General features: G+C 43.3%; 1 protein-coding gene and 1 long non-coding RNA gene across 4 annotated transcripts in view; one reads left to right on the top strand and one right to left on the bottom strand.

The window, feature by feature from the left end:
* LOC311531627 overlaps nt 1–511 on the bottom strand; it is a 31458-nt gene extending 30947 nt beyond the window's left edge. Inside the window, exon 1 of the long non-coding RNA XR_014714253.1 lies at nt 428–511. This is a non-coding gene — a long non-coding RNA (uncharacterized lncRNA). The remainder of the gene's footprint in view (nt 1–427) is intronic.
* DGCR8 (DGCR8 microprocessor complex subunit) overlaps nt 63–21509 on the top strand; it is a 47660-nt gene continuing 26213 nt past the window's right edge. Inside the window, exons 1-6 of one of the 3 annotated variants that reach the window (XM_084649161.1) lie at nt 63–201; nt 11127–11186; nt 12117–13123; nt 13650–13809; nt 16262–16404; nt 18452–18734. In XM_084649161.1, the coding sequence (XP_084505287.1) occupies nt 12404–13123; nt 13650–13809; nt 16262–16404; nt 18452–18734 (1306 nt within the window). In that variant the 5' untranslated portion in view covers nt 63–201; nt 11127–11186; nt 12117–12403. Of the gene's footprint in view, nt 239–11126; nt 11187–12116; nt 13124–13649; nt 13810–16261; nt 16405–18451; nt 18735–21509 lie in introns of all 3 variants that reach the window. The other 2 variants (XM_084649160.1, XM_084649159.1) reach the window with 2 other exon arrangements.

A 21509-nucleotide genomic window follows, 5' to 3' on the forward strand; every position in this document is an offset into this window, starting at 1 on the left:
GATGGAAAGGCCAGTATGATTGGTTCAGGGCCCGCATAGTCCCGCCCGCGGGAGCAGGAGCCCCGTTGAAGCAGGCGTTTCAAGATGGTGGCGCCTGGGCGGGGGAGGCGGCTCCTGTGAGGAGGCGGCGGCCGAGGCACCCCCCCCCCCACTCCCCCGGCCCGGGAAAGAGGAGCGGCGGGGACACGCGGAATGGCCCAGGTGGGTGCTGAGCCCACAGACTCCCGCGTCGAAGAAGGTGGGCAGGAGCGGGGCCTGCGGCCCAGCCGCTGGCTTGGTGCCGTCCCCCGGCCGGGGTGATGGGGAGGGTTTCCCTCTCCTCCCCGCGGGACAATCCTCTGCCTCCTCCCCCCAGCACAGCGAGGTAACGGGGACTGTTCTGCCTCCTCCCCAGAGCCACCCTGGGTGTGTGGAGGCCCCGTCCTACCTGCACCTCCTTCTTTCGAGTCCCCTCCCCCCTGCCCTTGGCGCGGGCAGTGAGGAGGCGCCCGACCTCCCCCAGGATAATGGCGACAAATATCCCTGGGGGGGGGGTTCTCTCTGCCCCCCCCCCCAGTAATATGGAGGATTTTTCCCCGCTCATCCTATTGACCGGCTCGCGGGGGTTGATGGGAAAGAGTCCTCCCCATGCACTTCTCTTGGCCCCCCCCGCCCCCCCCCCCGGGAATGGAGAGGATCCCCCTCTCGCTGCGCGCGCATACTTAGTGGGAAAATGGGGATTGGGAAATATTTGCCCTTGCGCATCCTCTCAGCGCGCGTCCCCCTACTCTGTGTAATGAGAGGAATCTCGCTCGCTCACACGCAAGGTGATGGAGGAGCGGGGCAGTCCTCTTCATATCCTTTTGCCTATTCACAGGCTCAGCCTTAACAATGTAAGGAGAACTCCGCCCACTTCCTCCGCGCCCCCCTCCCCATCCGTCGGATTCCCTTCACGTTGGGGTAATGAGGAGAAGCCTGCACATCCTCCTGCTTTCCCACCCCCTCACCTTCACTTCTCTTCCTTCACTTTGGGGTAACAGGAAGGATTTTTCTTGTACACTTTCTTCTTCTGCCTCGCTGGAGTGATGAAGGCGCTTCCCTGCACCTCTTCTATCCCTAATTGTGGATTAATGGGGTGGATTTCCGTTTGATACATTCCCAGAACAGTGTGGAGGTTTATTCCTAATTCTTCTTCTCTGACTGTTTCTTCTGTGGTCAGGAATGGAGAAGCTTTCCCCCAGTCCTCTCCTTCTTTAAACAATGAAGATTCTTGCCCTGATCTGTTTATGTGAGCAATAATGAGGTTTCCCTTGGCCCCAGCTAATGGGGATCCCCCAACTGGCCACTCCTTCCTGACTGGGAAATGAGGATTCTGTACCTGATCACCTTCCACCCCAGTAATGGCTGCTCCGGCCATTCTCTTGCCCCAGTATAATGGCATCTATGTAACATTTCCTCTATAACCCTCTTTTGCCAACCCAGGCAGTGGGCACAAGTCCTCCTACCATCAGATGGAGACAGGAAACTGGCAATGCTGTGTGCTATCATTTCCCACCCCCAAAGAGGGGTGGGCTGGCTGGCTGAACCTTTTCAATTCCATTTCTGTCTCCAGCAGGTGAGAGATGTCTAGCCAGCCAAAGAACTTTGAACTTATTTTTTAGGTTTTTTTTCTTTGAATTTTTCCCTTTCTGTTACGGTTAGATAGTTTAGGGATTTTCATAAAAAGTATCACTTCTGCATATTCACATGAACACTATATGGGGGGTGGTCTTTTGGCTCTGATGTGGTGTTTTCTTGGCAAGAATTACCTTGCAAAAAGCTGCCTTACAATTTGTTTGTTCTCTCTTTTTTGTTAATATTAGGAAGCCAATACTTAAGTGTGGGGTGAATGGAAGCCTTCCTTATTCTTTTCTGTACACTACAGAACTACAAATGGTCCCACACTGCCTCCTCCCCCCCATTGAAACCACGTTAGCAAGTGGGTCATGCTGTAAATGGAGCAGCTGTTTCACTATTTGAGGGGGGCTTATTTAAGGTGCAGTTTACTGCTGCTTTTTCCAGATAACCTACTATGGTACTCATGGACGGATGTGACTGATTCCCACCAGGTTGCCACCTGGAACTGGAGTACTGCTGAGCTCTCTGACCCACCAGCCTGGCTCCCTCTCACACTATGCTGCTGTGACAAGCTGCAAAGCCCTCCATGCTTGCACTTTCACCAGCATTCACAGAGGTAGAGACTCACCCAGGTGAAGTTACATGCAGGCTCTCTAACCACCAGCCTAGGACCCCAGAGCAGTACTGTCCTGCCCTGCTCAAATCTGGCCCTTATATGGGTTTAATACTTGGTCCGTCTCTCCCTCAGTGTGAAGAGGACCATGCACACTTGTAGTAACCAAGCTGCGATTTTCCCCAGACACCTTAGTCAAACGCACATTGATTTGGATTAAAACGTATAAAACAAGTTTATTAACTACAAAAAGATAGATTATAAGTGATAGCGAACAGATGAAAGCAGATTACCTAGTAAATAAACAAAACTGCAAACTGAGTTTAACATACTACAGTAAAAGCTTTTTTATGCAGCATGCTGGGGGAATGAGGGGTGCCAGTAAGTGAAAAATTCCAGTTAACTAAACAGGAGGGAGTTTGGGTGCAGGAGGTGGTGTGGGGTTGGAGTGAGGGAGGGGGTGCAGGCTCTGGGAGGGAGTTTGGGTGTGGGAGGAGGCTCGGGGCAGGGTGTTGGGGCATGGGAGGGGTTTTGGGGTGCTGGATCCAGGGGGCGGTCACCTCAGGCTGCTCCCCACAAGCGGTAACCTGTCCTTGCTGTTCCTAGGTGGAGGCAAGGATAGGTGGCTCTGTGCATTGCCTGTGCCCCAAGCACTGGCTCTATAGGAGCCAATAGGAGCTGTGGAGGCAGCATGCAGAGCCGCCTAGCCACGCCTTTGCCTAGGAACAGCAGGGACAGGTGGCCGCTTGCAGGGAGCCTCTGCCCTGAGCCCCCTCCCAGAGCTTGTGCACCACACCTCCTCCTGTGCTCCAACCCCCAGTCCCACACCCCCTCCTGCACTCCAAATCCCTCATGGCTGTTCCTCCACCTAGGAGCAGCAGGGACATGTTGCCACTTCCTGGGATCCACGTGGAGCCAGGTAGGGAGTCTGCCGGCCCTGCACCAACCGGACTATAAACCAGACTTTCTATGAAGATTAGAAATGACAGTTTCGAGCTTTCCGGTTGGTACAGGGTCGGATAACACAGCTTTTACTGTAGATAGATAGGATATGAATTAGCAAATTCTCGCCCTGAGTGATAAACCGGCTGGCAGATTCTTAATGCACGAGCTGCCTTTGCTTTGCAGCTTGGGTATCCCAGGTTTTCATACACAGGCTAGAAATCCCTTTTGCCTAGGACCATCACTTCTCCCAGTTCAGTCTTTGTTCCTCAGGTGTTTCCAGGTGTGTTGTAGGGAGAGCAAGGTACCATTGTGATGTCATTTCCCCTTTCATGTCTTCTTCCCACTTGCTGGAAAGCTCTTTTGCTGTGACCTGGGTGAAACAGTTCACATTGCGTAATGCTATCTCTGAGAGGTTTCTGTTGTACACAGTTCCTGGGGTAATCCTTGTGCTTGTGTGCATTTCCTCAATAAGCCATTAACGTTGTTTGTACTTTTTACTGCTGTACTTGAAAGTCTGCTTTTGGGTGTTTTCAACCTCACAACATGTTTCAGTAACACATACATAGCACATATAATCCAATGAGATATTTATGTCTAGCGGATAAGACTTTTAGAATAATACTTCACAAGGCATACTTTGTGCAAAACATATCCTGATGATATGACAGTGGTGAATAAGAGGGTGCCAGGGTCACAACAGGGATGTGACCATATTGGGCAAAATGGTGATCGCTAACTGGCCGCACCAGTGCTCCTTGTGTTTATGTGTGTGGCATTGTCATCTGTTTTGCATAGGTGTGTTTTCTTTCCAGTATGTGGAGAAAATCATGGCTGTATCCCTGTTTGGCTTTTTTACTTGGTCATCTTGATGGCCTCCAGAGGTTATTCCCTACCTTCAGAACATGTTTCTCTGTGCCAAGACTGGTGACATGAAGGAACGTGAACTGTTCTGTGTGGTGGTGATTTATGGGGCCTTCTCCTTTGTCACAAAATCAGAACTGAACTTCCAATCGTTAATTCAGCATTTGTCTTTCAAAACTGAATCTTCTTTGTTTTGTAAGCAGAAAATAACTTCTCTCCTGAAGGCAGTGTTGTCATGCAGACGTGGTAGATTCTGATGACATTAAGATAGATGATCCTGAGTGAGAAATTCCTTTTGGGGGAATAGTCTGTAGTTTGGGTTGAGATTTTTTTGGTTTGACTTCTAAGCTGCATTGATTATACAAGTGGCCTGCATTTCTATTCTAAAACATGGCTTTCCGGAGCAGAGGAGGGGAAACCCTGGTTATGGTGAGCCATAGAAAGGGCTCAAGTTTCTTCTGAACCACTCATCCTTTCTGGACATCTTGGGCAGGGAATGTACAGTTTCTAACAAGGAACTTAATTTCCTGAAGCCTTTTAGGGCTTTGCCTTTGACTGGACCTGTTCACATTGCTGTGTGCTAGATATTTTCATGTCTTGTGTCTACTCCATCAAGTTTATCTTGTAGCAAGAATCTGTCTCCTTCAAAGAATATGCTCAAAAAGGCAGCAAAAATTAGGATGGGTAGTATGTTGTCTTGTGATTCAGTGCTGGTTTTGTTGTTCTTTATAATCCCTGACAGCATCCTATATACTGTCCCATTAGAATGTGGAGAAAGTAAACTCCTTTCCATGCTCTCCTTCCAGATGGAGGTCTAGCATTCCATAATTCAGATGTTCTATTTGGTGGAGTTAGGTGTCCTATAGATCAATAAGAGACAGACCTGTGTGTCTATATTCCCTCCAGTTTATCAGAAGTTCCTTCAGTTTTTTGTTCTGAATGTTCAGGGTGCTTAATTTCCACTTGACAGTAGCATTCCACATCTTCTCAAAGGTACTTGTAGTTCTTACTGCAGTTTTCCAAAAGGATGGTGTTAGTCAGATTTACATAGGCAATTTTTTAGTATGGTTATGTTGGGCATATGGCTTAGCAGTCAGCATGAATCTTCAGGGAATCCAATGTCAGGTTCTCATTTATCATCCATTCTCTACCATAGGAATTAATGTCTCTTGGGGTTAGTAATTTAATACCTTGATAGGTAAGCTGTTCCTTTTGGAATATTTTAATAGTGAAGCTGCAATCACAGGTGAGTTTCTTGATCCATTTGGCCTTTGTAACAGCTGAGAGCATGCCTTGAGGTTCTGAGTTCCATAATGGCATTACTGGATCTAGTGTGCTTAGCATGCTGGCTGTCTTAATCTAGGCTCCATTTGGCTTTGTTTTTAGCAGAGGGCCCTCCAAATCATCCCCTTAGAAAACAGGTGGCATAAAGGGGGTAGAAAGAGTCCCAATAAAATACCCTCTGCATAAGGGGGTCTCCCCACTGGCTCTTTATAGGTCCTCTCTCTCCGTTCCTGATGTTAGAGGTGTGGGTGAGGATGTGGCTGGGAGTGCTTCTGTGCTCTGCCTATTCTTAGCTTATCATGGGGAGCCATGAGAAGCAGAAGATAAGTTAGATCAGACTTAGGATAGCTCTGATGCCAGCAGCCAGGCACAGGACAAAAAATGCAAGAAGCACAAAGTTGGCTTAAAGGCGCCTTTGGCCTTCTTAACTCCATTCCAGCTGAAGTGCAGGTACCAAGTAACAGACAGCTTGATTCCCAGTTCATCACTTCAACTTTGATGTGAAGGAAGGACTAAGCAACAATAATTTTACAGGCAATAACATCCAGACAGGGCACAAAAGCTGCCAAATCTTGGCAGGTAAAAAGGAAGTTCCTGTCCCATTGCTGTAAAACTTGGCCGAAGAATAAACTTCTTGAGCTGTAGCTCGACACAGCCTGGAAAAGAGAAACTGCAGTAATTGATATGCCACAAAAGATGATCTTTCTAGTTGGGTCTGGGAGCTTCCTGATCAGACAGGGAGGTAAACTGTTCTTCAAGGTCAGGAACATATTAGGTCTTGGAGTGGGTACTTCTTTCATCCTTGGGATTTTGAATTTGTGTACATAATTTCTACTCCTTATAGTCAGCATTCTTCTCAAGAATCCTTCTGGAGAACCTGGACCATTTAGGAGGCATTGGTTCCCAAAGTTAGTGAATTTATACTGAGATTATTGGTTTTATCTTCCCTTCAGCCAAAACTTTCTGATGAAAAGCTTATTTTACCATGAAGAACCTAGGAATTTGTCATTCAGTCTGGCCATTATGTAGGTGTATGTGATGAAAATGAGTTTTTGTAATGGATGCATTCCACAGAGGTATAAAAGTGTAGGGCTGTTTCACACAGTCTAGGGTGTTTCAGAGCCTGATGGAAAAATAGCAAATCAGATCACTTAGAACATTAATATAACAATCTTGCTGCCTTTTCGGGATGGGATGGATAAACACTTAGCATCAGCACCCTGAGGATCCAAGTATTAGCTATTCAGGTCTTACAGAAGCAAAATAGAACTAATTTCCAGTGGCTTCCCATCCAGAATAATGGGATTATTTTAGAGCAATTAAATTGAGGCTTTCATAGATTTTAAAAGGGGATGACAACAGAGGGGAGCACTGTGATCATGTAGTCTGGCCTCTGTGATCATGTAGTCTGGCCTCCTGTTTAACACAGGCCAGAGGACTTCCCTGAATTAATTCCTGTTTGAATTAGAGCATGTCTTGCATAAACATCCAGTCATGATTTAAAAATTGCCAGCGATGAAGAATCCATCACAATCTCTGGTACAGATGCTCCCCGGGCTATGCAATTGTTCCGTTCTGGAACGCCTTGCATAACTCGAATTTTGCGTAAGTTGGAAAAGTATACCTGACTGTTACACCAAAAAAACTCCCAAACCACCCTCCTATTTCTAGATTATGGAAATTTTTCCATAAGTGCGAATTTGCGGAAGTTGGGTCTTGCATAACCTGGGGAGCGTCTATAAATTGTTCCAATGATTAACTACCCTCACTGTTAAAAATTTGCATCTTGTTCCCAGTCTGAATTTGTCTAGCTTCAACTTCTGGCCATTGGATTCTTGCTGTACCTTTCTCTGCTAGACCGAAGAGCCCATTATCAATGTTTTGTTCCCCATATAGGTACTTATTAATAGGCTGATTCTGTCATAGAGGTTGTGGAAGTCATGGATTCTGTGACTTTCTGCAACTTCTGTGACTTTTGCAGCTGCAGTGGCAGGTGCGGCTGACCCCAGAACAGCCACCCCTGAGGCCAGCTGCTCAGGTGTCTCATGGCCAATCGCTGCTGGCCCTGGGGAGTGCCCGAGCAGCGGTCCCCGGGGGCTGCCCTGGGGCCAGCTGTACCAGCTGCTGCTCAGGTGGCCCAGGCAGCTGGCCCTGGGGAGCTCCTGAGCAGCTGCTGTGCACCCCTGCCCAGCACTCCCCCAGATTTAGTCATGGGTATTTTTAGTAAAAGTCATGGACCGGTCACAGGCTGTAAATTTTTGTTTATTGCCCGTGACTGGTCCATGACTTTTACTAAAAATACCCATGACTAAATCGTAGCCTTAACTATAAGGCATGTCTTCCAATTCTTAAATTGTTCTCGTGGCCCTTCTCTGAATATTCTCCAGTTCATCAACATTCTTCTTAAATTGTGGACTCTAAAACCAGAGACAGTATTCCAGTAGTGGTCATATGAGTGCCAAATACCTTCCCCGTTCTCAGTATTTCTATGTTGATACATCTATGGCAGAGGTGGGCAAACTACGGCCCGTGGGCCACATCCGGCCTGCGGGACTGTCCTGCCTGGCCCCTGAGCTCCTGGCCTGGGAGGCAGTCACCCCTCCCCAGCAGCCACACTGCCACGTGGTGCAATGCTCTGAGCGGCAGGGCTGCAGAGCCCGGCCTGACCTGGTGCTCTGTGCTGCACAGCTGCCTGTCCTGGTGCAGCCACACTGCCTGCCACCGGTGCTCCAGGCAGTGTGGTAAGGGAGCAGGGACCGGGGTGGGGTGGTTGTGTAGAGGGCAGGGGAGTTTGGGGGGTGGGCAGGGGTGTGGATAGGGGTCAGGGCAGTCAGAAGGCGGGGAATAAGGGGTTGAATGCGGGCAGGGGGGCAGTCAGGAAGGAGAGGAGGGGTTGGATGGGGCGGTGGGGGGCAGTCAGGGGACAGGGAGCTGGGGGAGGGATGGGGCAGGGGTCCTGGGGGGCAGGGGACAGTTAGGGGTGATGGGTCTGGGGGGTGGTCAGGGAGAAGGGGTGGTTGGATGGGGTAGGAGTCCCGGGGGGGGCCGTCAGGGGGTGAGAAGCGGGAGGGTCGGATAGCTGTCTGGGAAGGCACAGCCTCCCCAACCTGCCCTCCATTTTCAATTTCAGAAACCCAATGGGGCCCTCAGGCCAAAAAGTTTGCCCGCCCCTGATCTAAGGGATTGCATTAATGTTTTTGGCCACAACATCTCAGTGGGAACTCATGTTCAGGTGATTATTCATCATGACCCCTGAGTCTTTTTCAGAGTCACTGCTTCCCATGGTAGTCCCCCTTAAGTATTCCTTTTTGTTTCTAATCTAATTAAACAAAAAAAAGCCTACCCTTTAACTCTGCTGTCCATAGATTTCTGCTTGTGTCCTTTGGTTTCAGTTAACAATTTTTTGCAGTTCCTAGCTTCTGATTTATATTAATTACTCTCAGCTTCCCCTTTCTTCTATTTGTTCATTCACACATACCTATATTTATATAGGTATAGGTATGTGTATATATATTTAGTAGTCAGGTTGGATTTTTAACCATGCGGCCTTTTTTCTCACTTGTGGGATTATGGCTATTTGGGCTTCTAACAAAATGTTCTTAAACAGTTCCCAATTAAACTTTTTTCTCTTTAAATTCTTTCTTCCAACTGATTTGGCTCATAACTTTCAGTTTTGTGAAATTGGCCCTTTTAAAGCATTAACTATGTTACTGATTTGTATTTGTTTTCTGTTTGCATATATTAAATGTGATCAAATTGTGATCACATTTGTACCTTAGTTTACCACTGATTTTTAGCTTTGTGCTCAGTTCCTTTTAGTGAAGTTGAGGTCTTTGTATCCAACACAGGAGAATTTGATAAATGCTTTTTGAAAAGGAGTACTTGTGGCACCTTAAAGACTAACCAATTTATTTGAGCATAAGCTTTCATGAGCTACAGCTCACTTCAGAGCTGTAGCTCATGAAAGCTTATGCTCAAATAAATTGGTTAGTCTCTAAAGTGCCACAAGTACTCCTTTTTTTTTTTTTTTTTTGCAAATACAGACGAACACGGCCGTTACTCTGAATGCTTTTTGAGTTAGGAAGTTGTCTTCTATAATATTGAAAAGTTCTGAGGATGTTTTAGTACTGGGAGTATGAGACCTTCAGCATATGTCACTCGGATTGAAGTCCCTGATGATCACACACTTAAATGTTCTATATAGGTGCTCATCTTGTTGCCTAGTTTGATTTGGCAGTCAGTAGCTGACCCCATCTAATATCCCGTTATGTGATTAAGTGTTAGGACGTTGATCTGTAAGCATTCAGCATTGTTTTCTTTTGAGTTGTTAGTGACTTGGAAACAGGTACAGGAACTCCTCACTTAAAGCTATCCTGGTCAAAGTTGTTACAATTTTGCTCATTTAAAGTTGTGCAATGCTCCCTTCTAATGTCATTTGGCAGCCGCCTGTTTTGTCCACTGCTTACAGGAAGAGCAGCCCATTGCAGCTAGCCGGTGGGTGGTTAGAACCAGGGTGGACTGGCAGCTCCCCTAAATTCCCTGTGCAGCAGCTGCTCAGCAGGCTATCAATTGCCGGAATTCAGCTGTCCCTCCCCCCACTGCCATGTGCTGCTCCTGCCCTCTGCCTTGGAGCTGCTCCCTGAGACTACTGCTTGCTGTGTGGGCGGGAGGGGAAGAAGAGGGGGGCTAATGTCAGGGTGTCCCCCTGCTCCTGCACCCTGCTTACCCCATCTTCCATAGAGCAGGGGGGACACATGGAGGGAGGGAGCCGCTGCCTTAGGCAGCAGCTGCAGTCTGGTCTCAGCTTGCTGATCTAATTAACAAGGCAGTGTAGTTCTGACCCCACTCTTCACACTTAAAGGGGAAATGCGCATCTCTATCTCTCAAACACACAGGGTGTGTGTCTCTGTCTGCCTTCCCACCTTTCCTGTTGCCTTGTAGAGTGTGAGAGTTAACCCTTGAGGGATCAGCCAATTGCTATTTCATCATTTAGCAGTAAGGCATTCCCTGGGAAATATCCCACCCTCTGACTCCTCCACCTCAACCAAGTTTCACAATCATCATCACTGTGTACCAGTATTACATTGTTTGTTTAAAACTTGTACTGTGTGTGTATACTGTCTGGTGAAAAAAATTTCCTTGTAACCTAACCCCCTCATTTACATTAAGTCATATGGGGAAATTGGATTCGCTTAACATGGTTTCGCTTAAAGTCGCATTTTTCAGGAACATAACTACAATGTTAAGTGAGGAGTTTCTGTAATGTAATTTTTGACTGTCACTCCTCTTTTCCTTTACCCGTGATTTGATCCTTCCTAATTAGATTATAACAGTTGATTTTAACATTCAAATCATGCTTTGTTCTTCTTTAGTCCATCGGGACTTCTACCTGGTACTTCACATTTCACAGTTGCTTTGAACTCAAAACTGCCTTTTTTGTGGCCTAGCCAAGCTTCAATTCTTTCTTGTTTTTTTATCTTTCATCTATCTCTACATGGGTAGGCTTGGCATGTTGTAATCCATTACTTTTTGAATGCTTTAATTACCTCTCCTGTCTGTTTTGTAGCTTGGATCCTGTTGTTGAAATTCACTTAGCTGGGCTGGATACATAGAGATACATTAGAGAATTATAATTGGCTTCTCTAAGTCCCCCTATGGTAATCCAGACATCTTGCCCTTGCTTCTTCATGTGTGGTGGTACTACTGACAAAGACTTCTGAAATGTTTGGGTACAATTTCTCTACTGCCCGGCAAGTTTTTGAATAGAGCAGACTCAGCCAGCTGACTCTCGTAGGGGGAGTAACATCACTTTATTTCCTGCTGGTAGGAGGACTTACACCCACTGTATGGGGTGGCACAAAGGGACTTGGCGAAACCAAATTAGCAGGTAAGAAAGAACTATAAAAGCGGCCTCTTTCCTTCCCCAGGTACTCAGGGCCCTGCACAGACAATTAACCTCCTCCCTTCTTCCTTCCTCCCCCCCCCCCCCCCATATAGAAAGCAAGTAAAATGGTATTAAGAGCCTATTTAATGTAACACTGTAAAATTACAGAGTAATTGAATATGTGTGCCAGTCTAAAGTACCTAAAATACTTTGGCTAGTAGATGCTGCTCAAAATTAATAGTAATGGTTACAAGACTTCAGTTTTAGCACTCAGGATTTAGGTTCTAAATATGTCATGAGTAAGGAATTCTAGTGACCTGTAATAGTCATGAATATAAGACCACACAACTGTTAGCATCCCTACTTAGAAAAAATCTATTCAGACTTTTTAGTAGGTGATCAAATTTTTTGTGTTATAGTATCCAGAGAGTAATTTCTGATTTGATAAACTGTTCTGCAAAATATTGCAAATAGTTAATTGAACACTGAAAAAAAAATAATCTACTGTCTCTTAAGAACATGGTCAAATTTTAAGCCTTCACTATTTGACCCTGCTTTAACATTGCAAACTAGTTGTCTTTTGAATATATAGATAAGTATCTTAGTAACAGAATGCTATTCAATACCAAAACCAGCTGTTTTTATCTGACCCATTTAAAAACCAGTGCTTTGCACCTGCTGGTCATGCCGCAGTAGTTACCAATAGGTTTTCCTTGAACTGTGCTGGCGTAATGTGATTCTGGCGCACTAACAAAGAAACAATGAAAGCTCTTAATTCTGGTAAAAAAGAGCATTACAGTCAGTTGGAAGTTAAAATAGAGGTGCAAGTATCCTTTTTAAGTAAGAGTTTGGGAGGGAATTCCATTTTTACCTCTGATGAATGGGACAGTTGACTTTCAAGCTCTTCTGTGACAAATCTTTTTCTTTTTGTAGGTTGAAAGAAGAAAAGGAGGCCTGCTTGCCCAATGAAGATGCACTCTACTTAGTCTTCAGCTATTTAAGCTGAATGCATTGTGATTTCCAATAATTGAGACAGTGATTCTGAAAGCTGTCTACATTAATGAAAAGAACAATGTAGTCAGCTTAACTGAATCATCAGTGTTGCATATTGAATAGAACATGATAAACCTATCTTGATGGACTTGTGCATGTTAGGAATATAGATTATATACGTTTATTTAAAGCCTTGTTTTTTAAAACAGTAGTTTTACAGTTTAAATATGGAGAAAACTGAAAATGCACCTCCCCTCCCCAAAGAACCTGCAAGAGAAATGAATGTGGAGAACCAGACTTGTCCCCCACCTCTGCCGCCTAATGAACAGCCTCCACCACCTCCCCTGCAAACGTCCAGTGACGCAGAGGTAATGGACGTTGGCTCTGGTGGTGATGGACAGTCAGATACCCCTGCTGGGGACGCGCACACTGTCTGCAGAACACAGCTTCTGACAAAGGGATCTGCTTGCTACAAAACTCGTCTTATAATAGACCCTAACAATAGTGACCAAAGCCCAAGAACTGCTCGTCATGCACCTTCAGTTCGAAAGTTCACCCCTGATCTTAAGTTACTTAAAGATGTAAAAATTAGTGTCAGCTTTACAGAAAGCTGCAAAAGCAAAGACAGAAAAGTTCTGTACACTGGAGCTGAGCAAGATTATAAGCCAGATACAGATTTTAGTATTAATAATGTCAATGGGGATTTGTATGTTTGTCCTTTTGGTGGTAGTAAGGGTAAAACTGTAGGTGTAGGGGGTGAAAATGATGACAAGAAGGATGATGAAAATGATATTGATCAGGAAAAGAGAGTGGAATATGCAGTTCTGGATGAGTTAGAAGATTTTACTGACAATTTGATGGAAATTGATGAAGGAGGAGGGTTCACATCTAAAGCAATCGTTCAAAGAGATAAAGTGGATGAAGAAACCTTGAATTACTCTTATGAGGTATGTAAATATTTTTTACCAAGTGATTAGAAAAACTTATGCAAAGATGTGTAAGAAAGACCACATCTAAGAGCTTGCGGTCTTGAAGACAAAAATGCAAAATTCTTTGACAGAAGAAATTCTATCCATTGTGCACAACTTAAATTAAATTATCCTTTAATTTATTTAGTTAATTATAGTAAGAATTTTGGTGGTTAAAATTTTGAATGATATAGCAAAATAGTTTAGAAGGTGCTGAATTTAGCTCTGAATTATGATATATTGCCTTTTAACAGACTCTTTAAGGGCTGCCTGGATATGTAGGTTTCATTCAGTTCCTTTCAGATTGTGATGAAATATCAGTTGCTGATCCAGTGACCATTTATGAAAATTTACTTCCTTGTTTTTCAGTCTCCTTACCATGGCATTGGGAATCTTTCATCCAACTCCATAGGCAAACTATGTATAAATAATGTGTACCTTTTCTTGACAGAGCAAGGGACAGTAGTAGCTATAGAAGGATGGTATTTGACCATGTCTTTTTCAGGATGATTTTGATAATGATGTGGATGCTCTGCTGGAAGAGGGCCTTCGAGCTCCCAAAAAGAGGAGAATAGATGAGAAATATGGAGGTGAGAGTGACCACCCATCTGATGGAGAGACAAGCGTGCAGCCAATGATGACCAAAATAAAAACTGTACTTAAAAGTAAGTTACTTTTAATTAAACCTCTGATTTTTCTGTGGTGCATGTATGTAGAATTGTGGGTAATTCAATGTTGGAACTTAGTAAAGACAGACTAGTATGGTCCTTACTGTTAAAGGGCCTCGCTTCATAGGATAGGACCATGACATTTCTAGATTTCAGAATTTAATGTTTGAGAATTTTTGTGTTCAGTCCTTCTCCATAATGTGCAAATTTATTTATATGGATTTATGGAGATGTGATGCGATTTTCTGGGGTGCAACCTGGACTGTGGGACTGCTGAGCCCTCTATCCCATCAACCTGGGCTCCCTCTCTCACTGTGATGCTGTTAGCAAGCTACAAACCTCTGGCAGGTACTGCACTTACACAGATATCCACAGGCAGGGACACCCCCAATTGAGTTACACGAGTGCTTCTCACAGCCACTCATGAACCAACAATAAAGAGGCTCTAGCTAATTCCCCCCAGCCTTGCACCCTAGAACTGTACTGTCTTGCCCTGGTCAGAAGCCTGACCAGTGTAAGTTCATTACCCAGTCCCTCTCCCTCCTCCCCCCGCTTGATATGGGGAGGACACACCCTAGCCTTGTACACTGATCTGAGATTTCCCAAGCACTTCAACCAAAATACACTGTTTTAAGTAAAATGTAAAACAGATGTATTTAACTACAGAAAGATAGATTTTTAAGTGATTATAAGTAGTAAGCATAGAGATCAAAGTTGGTTACCTAAGAAATAAAGTAGCCCCTGAAAGCTTATGCTCAAATATATTTTAGTCTCTAAGGTGCCACAAGTACTCCTTGTTCTTTTTGCTAAGAAATAAAAGTAAATTCACAATGTGATTTATATAAACTAAACAGGATTTGAATCAAGTAGTGTCTCACCCTGATGATAGAAACAGGTCACAGATTTTCAACTGTCTTCCAGCCCAGGACCACCCTCCTGACTTCAAAGTCTCTGTCCTCCAAAAGTGTTTCCAGGTGTTGAGTTGTGGTGGGAGAGAGGTCAAGTTATGATGTCATTTCCCCTTCTTTTATAGTTTTTCTTCCAGCTTGCTGGAAAGATCTATGCTTGTGACATGAAGGTCTGCCCCCATTGGTCAAGTAGCCTCCATTGTCTGTGTGCTCTCTGAGAAGTCTTCTGGGATGGTCGTTTGGAGTGTGGATTCCCTTTAATGGGCCATCAGTGCATCTGGTTACTCCACTGTTGTACCTGAGAGGCTGGTTGTGGGTGTTCCCAACCTCACGACGTATTTCAGTAACACACACAAAGCAAAACTTCATAATTTCACATACAGTCCAACAGGATATTAATGTTCAACAGATCAAGACTTTTAATATGATACCTCACAAGGCATACTTTTATACAAAACATATCATAATTATATGACAGTGGTGAATATCTGGGTTCAAGGGTGCTACTCTGAGATACAGGGTACCATGGGAGAAATATAGGGAACACTTCTGCATTAGCAGGCAGATGAACTATGTAATATACTTTTTCTTCCATCTTTAACATCATGGCATGGCCAAAAAACGGAAATGTTTGTTCTGCTTCAGTCACTTAAATTTTGTGGTTAAAGTTGTCTTATTTTACAGGGAATATTTCATGTATGAAGAACTATCGAAAAAGTCAGTTGCTTGCATTTATGTAACCTTCCCTATGCAAACATCGCAAAGAACTTAAATCAGAAGTAATACAGAAGAATCCAACTGAAAATAGTCTAAATTAGATTTAAACTCAGTCTGATCTTGAGGAATGCATTTTTAAAAATGCATCCTATTATATATAAAAAAGGAAAACCCCCTTTTTTTTTAGAAAAACCAACAAAACACTGTCCTAAACTTCAGTTGGCATAGTCTGTTCTGTGGTTTACAAGGTAGGAAAAACGAGACCATCCTGCCTTCTGTGTGAGCATAAGAATCTTTCCCTAATATTGTTTTGGAGTTGTCACCTTTATAAAAAGGTAGCTGATTTAAGTATGAAAGATTGTAGGATGAAATCATGTTTGGGCTGTGTCTTGACTGAGAGTGAAAAAGTGATTCCTAATTACTCTTTGATAGCTACAGAAATAACCATTTAAGAAAAGTAATGGTTGGCCATAGAATCTATTGAAATTAAAATTCAGAATTTTTTGCCTAGTTAAATTAGGCTCAGTCATGGCTAAAATTACCTTCTGCTTTTATCCACCTATGTGTGGGAACTTGGGAGGGGCACAGTGTAGTGGTGGGTTATATGTGATAGCACTCCAATAAAGTATTAGGTACTGTACAAACACTTAAGAAGTAGTATCTGTGGGGGATAAAAATATATGTAGCATTTTTTAGTTTTATAATGAGGATTTAGGTGGAAGAATGTTCTCAGGATATAGAACCAGAAATTAATTTTTAATAAAATCAGATTATATTAAAAAATGGTGAACGGTCTGCATGAGTTTCTTTTTCCTCTCATAAAGGTCGTGGCCGTCCTCCTACGGAACCATTGCCTGATGGATGGATCATGACATTCCATAACTCGGGCATTCCTGTATATCTGCACAGAGAATCCAGAGTTGTTACCTGGTCCAGACCTTATTTCTTGGGAACAGGAAGCATAAGGGTAGGGGTCTGAGCTGCTAATTATTATTGTAATGTTTGAGTTATTTAAAAATATTAGGTATCAGTTTATGTATTTATTTGTAATTGGTCAAAACAGTCTTGGAAGTATGCTTTGGAGAATTTTTCAAACCTCTTAGATATGACCAGATAGGGACGTTTTGTTTTTCAAACAGTTTTATCTGTGTTCTTAACACCTTATTTCAAATATATTTTAACTACACTACAGTTTGGGCAATTAAAATGGACTAGTCAATCTTACTTTCTGGTTTACTTGTTCTACCACAACACTGCAAAATTGTTTTGTTTTTTTTTAATACTGCAGAGGTATATCTAAATCGTGGGTATTCATTCTGTTTAGAGGGTCAAATTATGGCTTGGGAATCTCATTCCCAGAACTAGACATGTGCTACCCAAATACAGCAGAACTCCCACAAATTACAATGGGAGCATGCAGAACCTGAATTTCTCTTCACACCATTAATTTAAATTGAAACAGTCACTGAATTATCTGAAAGCATTCCTGTTAAGTTTTGTAAATATAAATATATTTGTAATTTTAACAAAACCTTGACTTTTCAGTCTAAACTATCTTTTTCCTTTTTAAAATCAGAGCTTTCATCAAAAGGAATCTTGTTTTGGAGAAGGGTGGGGGGGGGAGTGTAGCTCTATCTATTATTACTTATAACAGCTAGGGTGTCCTGGGGGGGGGGGGGAGGTGAAGTACGGGAGCCTAAATGGAATTATGTAACTGTATTGAAAGTTATTAGATAGAAACTTTCTTATATTATCTGTTTTAGTTTGAGTGAAGTACTATATTTTATTGGACCAACTTCTGTTGGTGAGAGACATAAGCCTTGATCTAACAGAAATTAATCCAATAAGAACAGCCATACAGGGTCAGGCCAGTGGTCCATCTAGCCCAGTATGCCGTTTTCTGACAGTGGCCAACACCAGGTTCTTCAGAGGGAAATGAACAGAATAGGTAATCGTCAAGTGATTCATCCCCCTTCACCCATTCTCAGCTTCTGGCAACAGAGGCTAGGGACACTTCAGAGCATGGTTTTGCATCCCTGCCCATCCTGGCTAGTAGCCATTGATGGACCTATCCTCCATGAATTTATCCAGTTCTTTTTTGAACCCCGTTATAATCTTGATCTTCACAACATCCGTTGACTGTGCATTGTGTAAAGAAATACTTCCTTTTGTTTGTTTTTTAAACCTGCTGCCTAATGATTTTATTTCGTGACCCGTAGTTCTTGTGTTATGAGAAGTAAATAACACTTATTTACTTTCTCCACACCCGTTGTGATTATCATATCCCTCCTTAGTCAGCTTTTCCAAGCTAGAGTCCGTTTTATTAATCTCTCCTCATATGGAAGCTGTTCCTTCTAATCATTTTTGTTGCCCTATTCCACTTCCAATATATTTTTTTTTGAGATGGGGCGACCACATCTGCATGCAGTATTCAAGGTGTGAGCGTACCATGGATTTATATTGAGGCAATATGGTATTATCTATCCCTTTCCTAAAGATTCCCAACGTTGTTAGTTTTTTTGACTGCCACAGCACATTGAGTGGACGTTTTCAGAGAACTATCCACAATGATTCCAAGATCTTTCTTGAGTGGCAACAGCTAAGTTAGACCCATCATTTTATATGTATAGTTGGGATTATATTTTCTAATGTGCATTTATCAACTCTGAATTTCAGATAGACAGACAAGGTGATTGAAGTACTAATATTCTGGGACTAATATGATTACAACAACACTGTCTGCAACTGTTTGTTCATTGGACAGCACTTTGTAGTCAGTTTCATTGTTTCTTCTCTCTCATAGTTATTCTTTTTTACTTGCTTGCATTCTCCATAGGGCAGCAGGGGGCAGAGGAGCACTTAAAAATCAGAAAATGTGACTTTAAAAATGTTGGGCGGATTGAGAGACGGTTAGTGTAGATTTCTAGTATAACCACTACTGCATCTCGAAACTGACTAGATTTGTCTTTTCATGGTTCCTAAACTTATATATTCTTGTATAATTGTACTTCTAGAAACATGATCCTCCCTTGAGTAGCATTCCCTGTCTGCATTACAAGAAAATGAAGGACAATGAGGAAAGGGAACAAAACAATGACATAACCCCAAATGGGGAAGTATCGCCTATAAAGCACATAGACAAGTCTTCAGACCTGGACTGCCAAACAGAGGAGCCAGATTCAACTGCTGCTGATTCTGGGCCTTTAGATGAGAGAGAGCCTTCAGGGGGTGATGCAGCACCAGGAGCCTTAGGACAAGTTAAGGCCAAAGTTGAAGTGTGTAAAGATGAATCTGTAGGTAAGTGCTGAAAGCCATGCCTACTACTTGTTAGAGGAGGGGATTGGCAGTCAAGATTCCTAGATTTTATTCCTGATTCACTGCTTGACTTTGGGCAAGCCATCACATTTCTCTCTGCTTCAGTTCCTCATCTGCAAAAGGGGCGGGATACATACCCACTTCAGTAAAGCAATTTGATCCTCAGTGAATGGAGGTATGTAACTGTGGAGTATTTTTGAGGAGTGCTTATGGTCAACATGAAAGGATCTTTTAGAAATAGAAATTTGAGAATTATCAGAATATAGTACTGTAAACTTGTATTTTATGCATTTAAGGACTATTTAGAGGAGACTTAAATTATAGAATAAATAAATACTACCACCATTTGGGTCATCCTTTTGTAAAGTAGTATTCCCATACCCATCTGAGGAATTGTCTACACACACAAATTTTCTGCACTGATTTAACTATACTGGTTTGCAACCTGTTTTCTTGAGGCACAGCATGCAGTTAAACTAGTATAGCTTATTCATATATATTCAGGGGAGTAAGCTAGACCAATATAATTGCATGCCCACTAGTGGTTCTATTGCTTTAACCATTTTTTTAACAAAACAGAAAATTACACCCATAACTGAAATAGACTACATTGGTACAAAAACTATGAAGACGCGTCTGAATCCCTTCCCTGCCAACTTCTGATCAAGCCTCATTATGAGCTTTGTCCGTGATTTACCTTGGTTGGTTAATGTATATTGCTGTTTCTTAGAAATATTACTGTGGTTCATAGGCTACCAGTGGTCTGCGTTGTCTTTTAAATTTGAAGCTTACCCTGGGCTTTAGACTATGACTCTTTATGTGTAAAGATTAAAAAGATTGACCATATAAGTCATCATAGAATTGGGGAATCATAGATAAGGGAATCCAAGGGAAGCAGTGTGGGCAAAAGATCTATCTGGCTTTAAGATTAAACTCGATAAGTTTATGGAGGAGATGGTATGATGGGATAACATGGTTTTGGTAATTAAATATTCATGGTAAATAGGCCCAGTGGCCTGTGATGGGGTATTAGATGGGGTGGGATCTGAGTTACCCAGGAAAGAATTTTCTGTAGTATCTGGCTGATGAATCTTGCCCATATGCTCAGGGGTTAGCTGATAGCCATATTTGGGGTCGGGAAGGAATTTTCCTCCAGGGCAGATTGGAAGAGGCCTGTAGGTTTTTCGCCTTCCTGTGTAGCATGGGGCACGGGTCACTTGCTGGAGGATTCTCTGCTCCTTGAAGTCTTTAAACCACAATTTGAGGACTTCAATAGCACAGACATAGGTGAGAGGTTTTTTGCAGGAGTGGTGGGTGAAATTCTGTGGCCTGCGTTGTGCAGGAGGTCAGACTAGATGATCATAATGGTCCCTTCTGACCTAAATATCTATGAATAATACTTCCAAACAAAAGCAATATCCACAATAAGCCTTTACTATCCTCTGTACATATTCCAGCAGTCTGCCCCGCCTCTAAAATCCAGGAAGTAACATATGGGTTGTTCGGTGTTACTGGAAAGCTAACAATTCATGTTCTGACAGAGCAAACAGGAGAGCATATTTGGAATTCATCATTAGCAAACACCCTGCTAGGAGCTTTCCTACTACATCCTTTTTTAATACATCTTGAGCGGACGGGAACTCTGTTGCTTCCACTAATTGCATCTGCAACAGTATCCCAGACCGGAGGAGGGGCTGTGCCCCAAGTAACCAAGTCTTAAATTGTTTCATGTTTATAGATTAAAATGAACACCTTAAACTCTATCCAGAAGCTAAAAGGCAGCCAGTGGAGATTATGGAGTACCAGAGTAAAGTGTTCTCTCTATGTTGTTGTGCTTAATGTTGGCCACAATGTGCACTGGCATCAGCTGCCAGATTGTCTCATGGTATAGTCATGTGTATAGTGCACTAGAGGTGTCCTCTAGGTCAGTGCTTCTCAAGCTATCTGATGTGGGGGACCGGCAATTTTTTTTTCTTCCAGTGTGCTTGCAGACCGGCAGCCGATGGCTTGTGGACCGGCAGCGGTCCGCGGACCACCACTTTGAGTAGCACTGCTCTAGGTGACAGGAGTGTGAATAATGGTTAAAATAGAGCCTCATGGTAGTAGTTTAATTAGTCAAGATGTTACAGTGAATGGACTAAGGCTTTGTCTACACTGCAACTTCGTCGGCAAATCTTCATTGGCAAAATTGCTGGTGTGAACAGCACCACAGCTGCCACTCGGGGGGAGGGAGTGGAAGTCTTTGGTCTGCAGGACAGCTTTCTCCTGCTGACAAACAGCAGATACACTGCGTGCCTTTTAGCGGCACAGCTGTGGCAGCACAGCCGTGTTGCTAAAAGCAAGGTAATGTAGACAAAGCCTAAGGCCATGTCTACACTAGAGATCTTACAGTGGCACAGCTGTACTGCTGCAACTGCACTGCTGTAAGGTCTCCCATGTAGCCACTCTATGCCAGTGGGAGAGATCTTCCACTGGCATAATTAAATCACCACCAACAAGCGACGATAGCTATGTTGGTGGGAGAGTGTCTCCTGCCAACATAGCGCTGTCCACACCAGCACTTTTGTTAGGGAAACTTGTCGGTCAGGGGGATTGTTTTGTTTTTTCCCACACCCATGACCAGCAAAAGTGCTAGTGTAGACATAGCCTAAGATAGGCTCTGTAAATTTCTTAAGCAACAAGTTTAAAATGAGTTCCTTTTTAGACTTGTTTGAAAACTTAAGGTTAGTACAGAACTATGGGAAAAATGCAGATTAT

Source organism: Lepidochelys olivacea (genome assembly GCF_965140295.1).
Source record: "Lepidochelys olivacea isolate rLepOli2 genome assembly, chromosome: 15".
NCBI lineage: Eukaryota > Metazoa > Chordata > Testudines > Cheloniidae > Lepidochelys > Lepidochelys olivacea.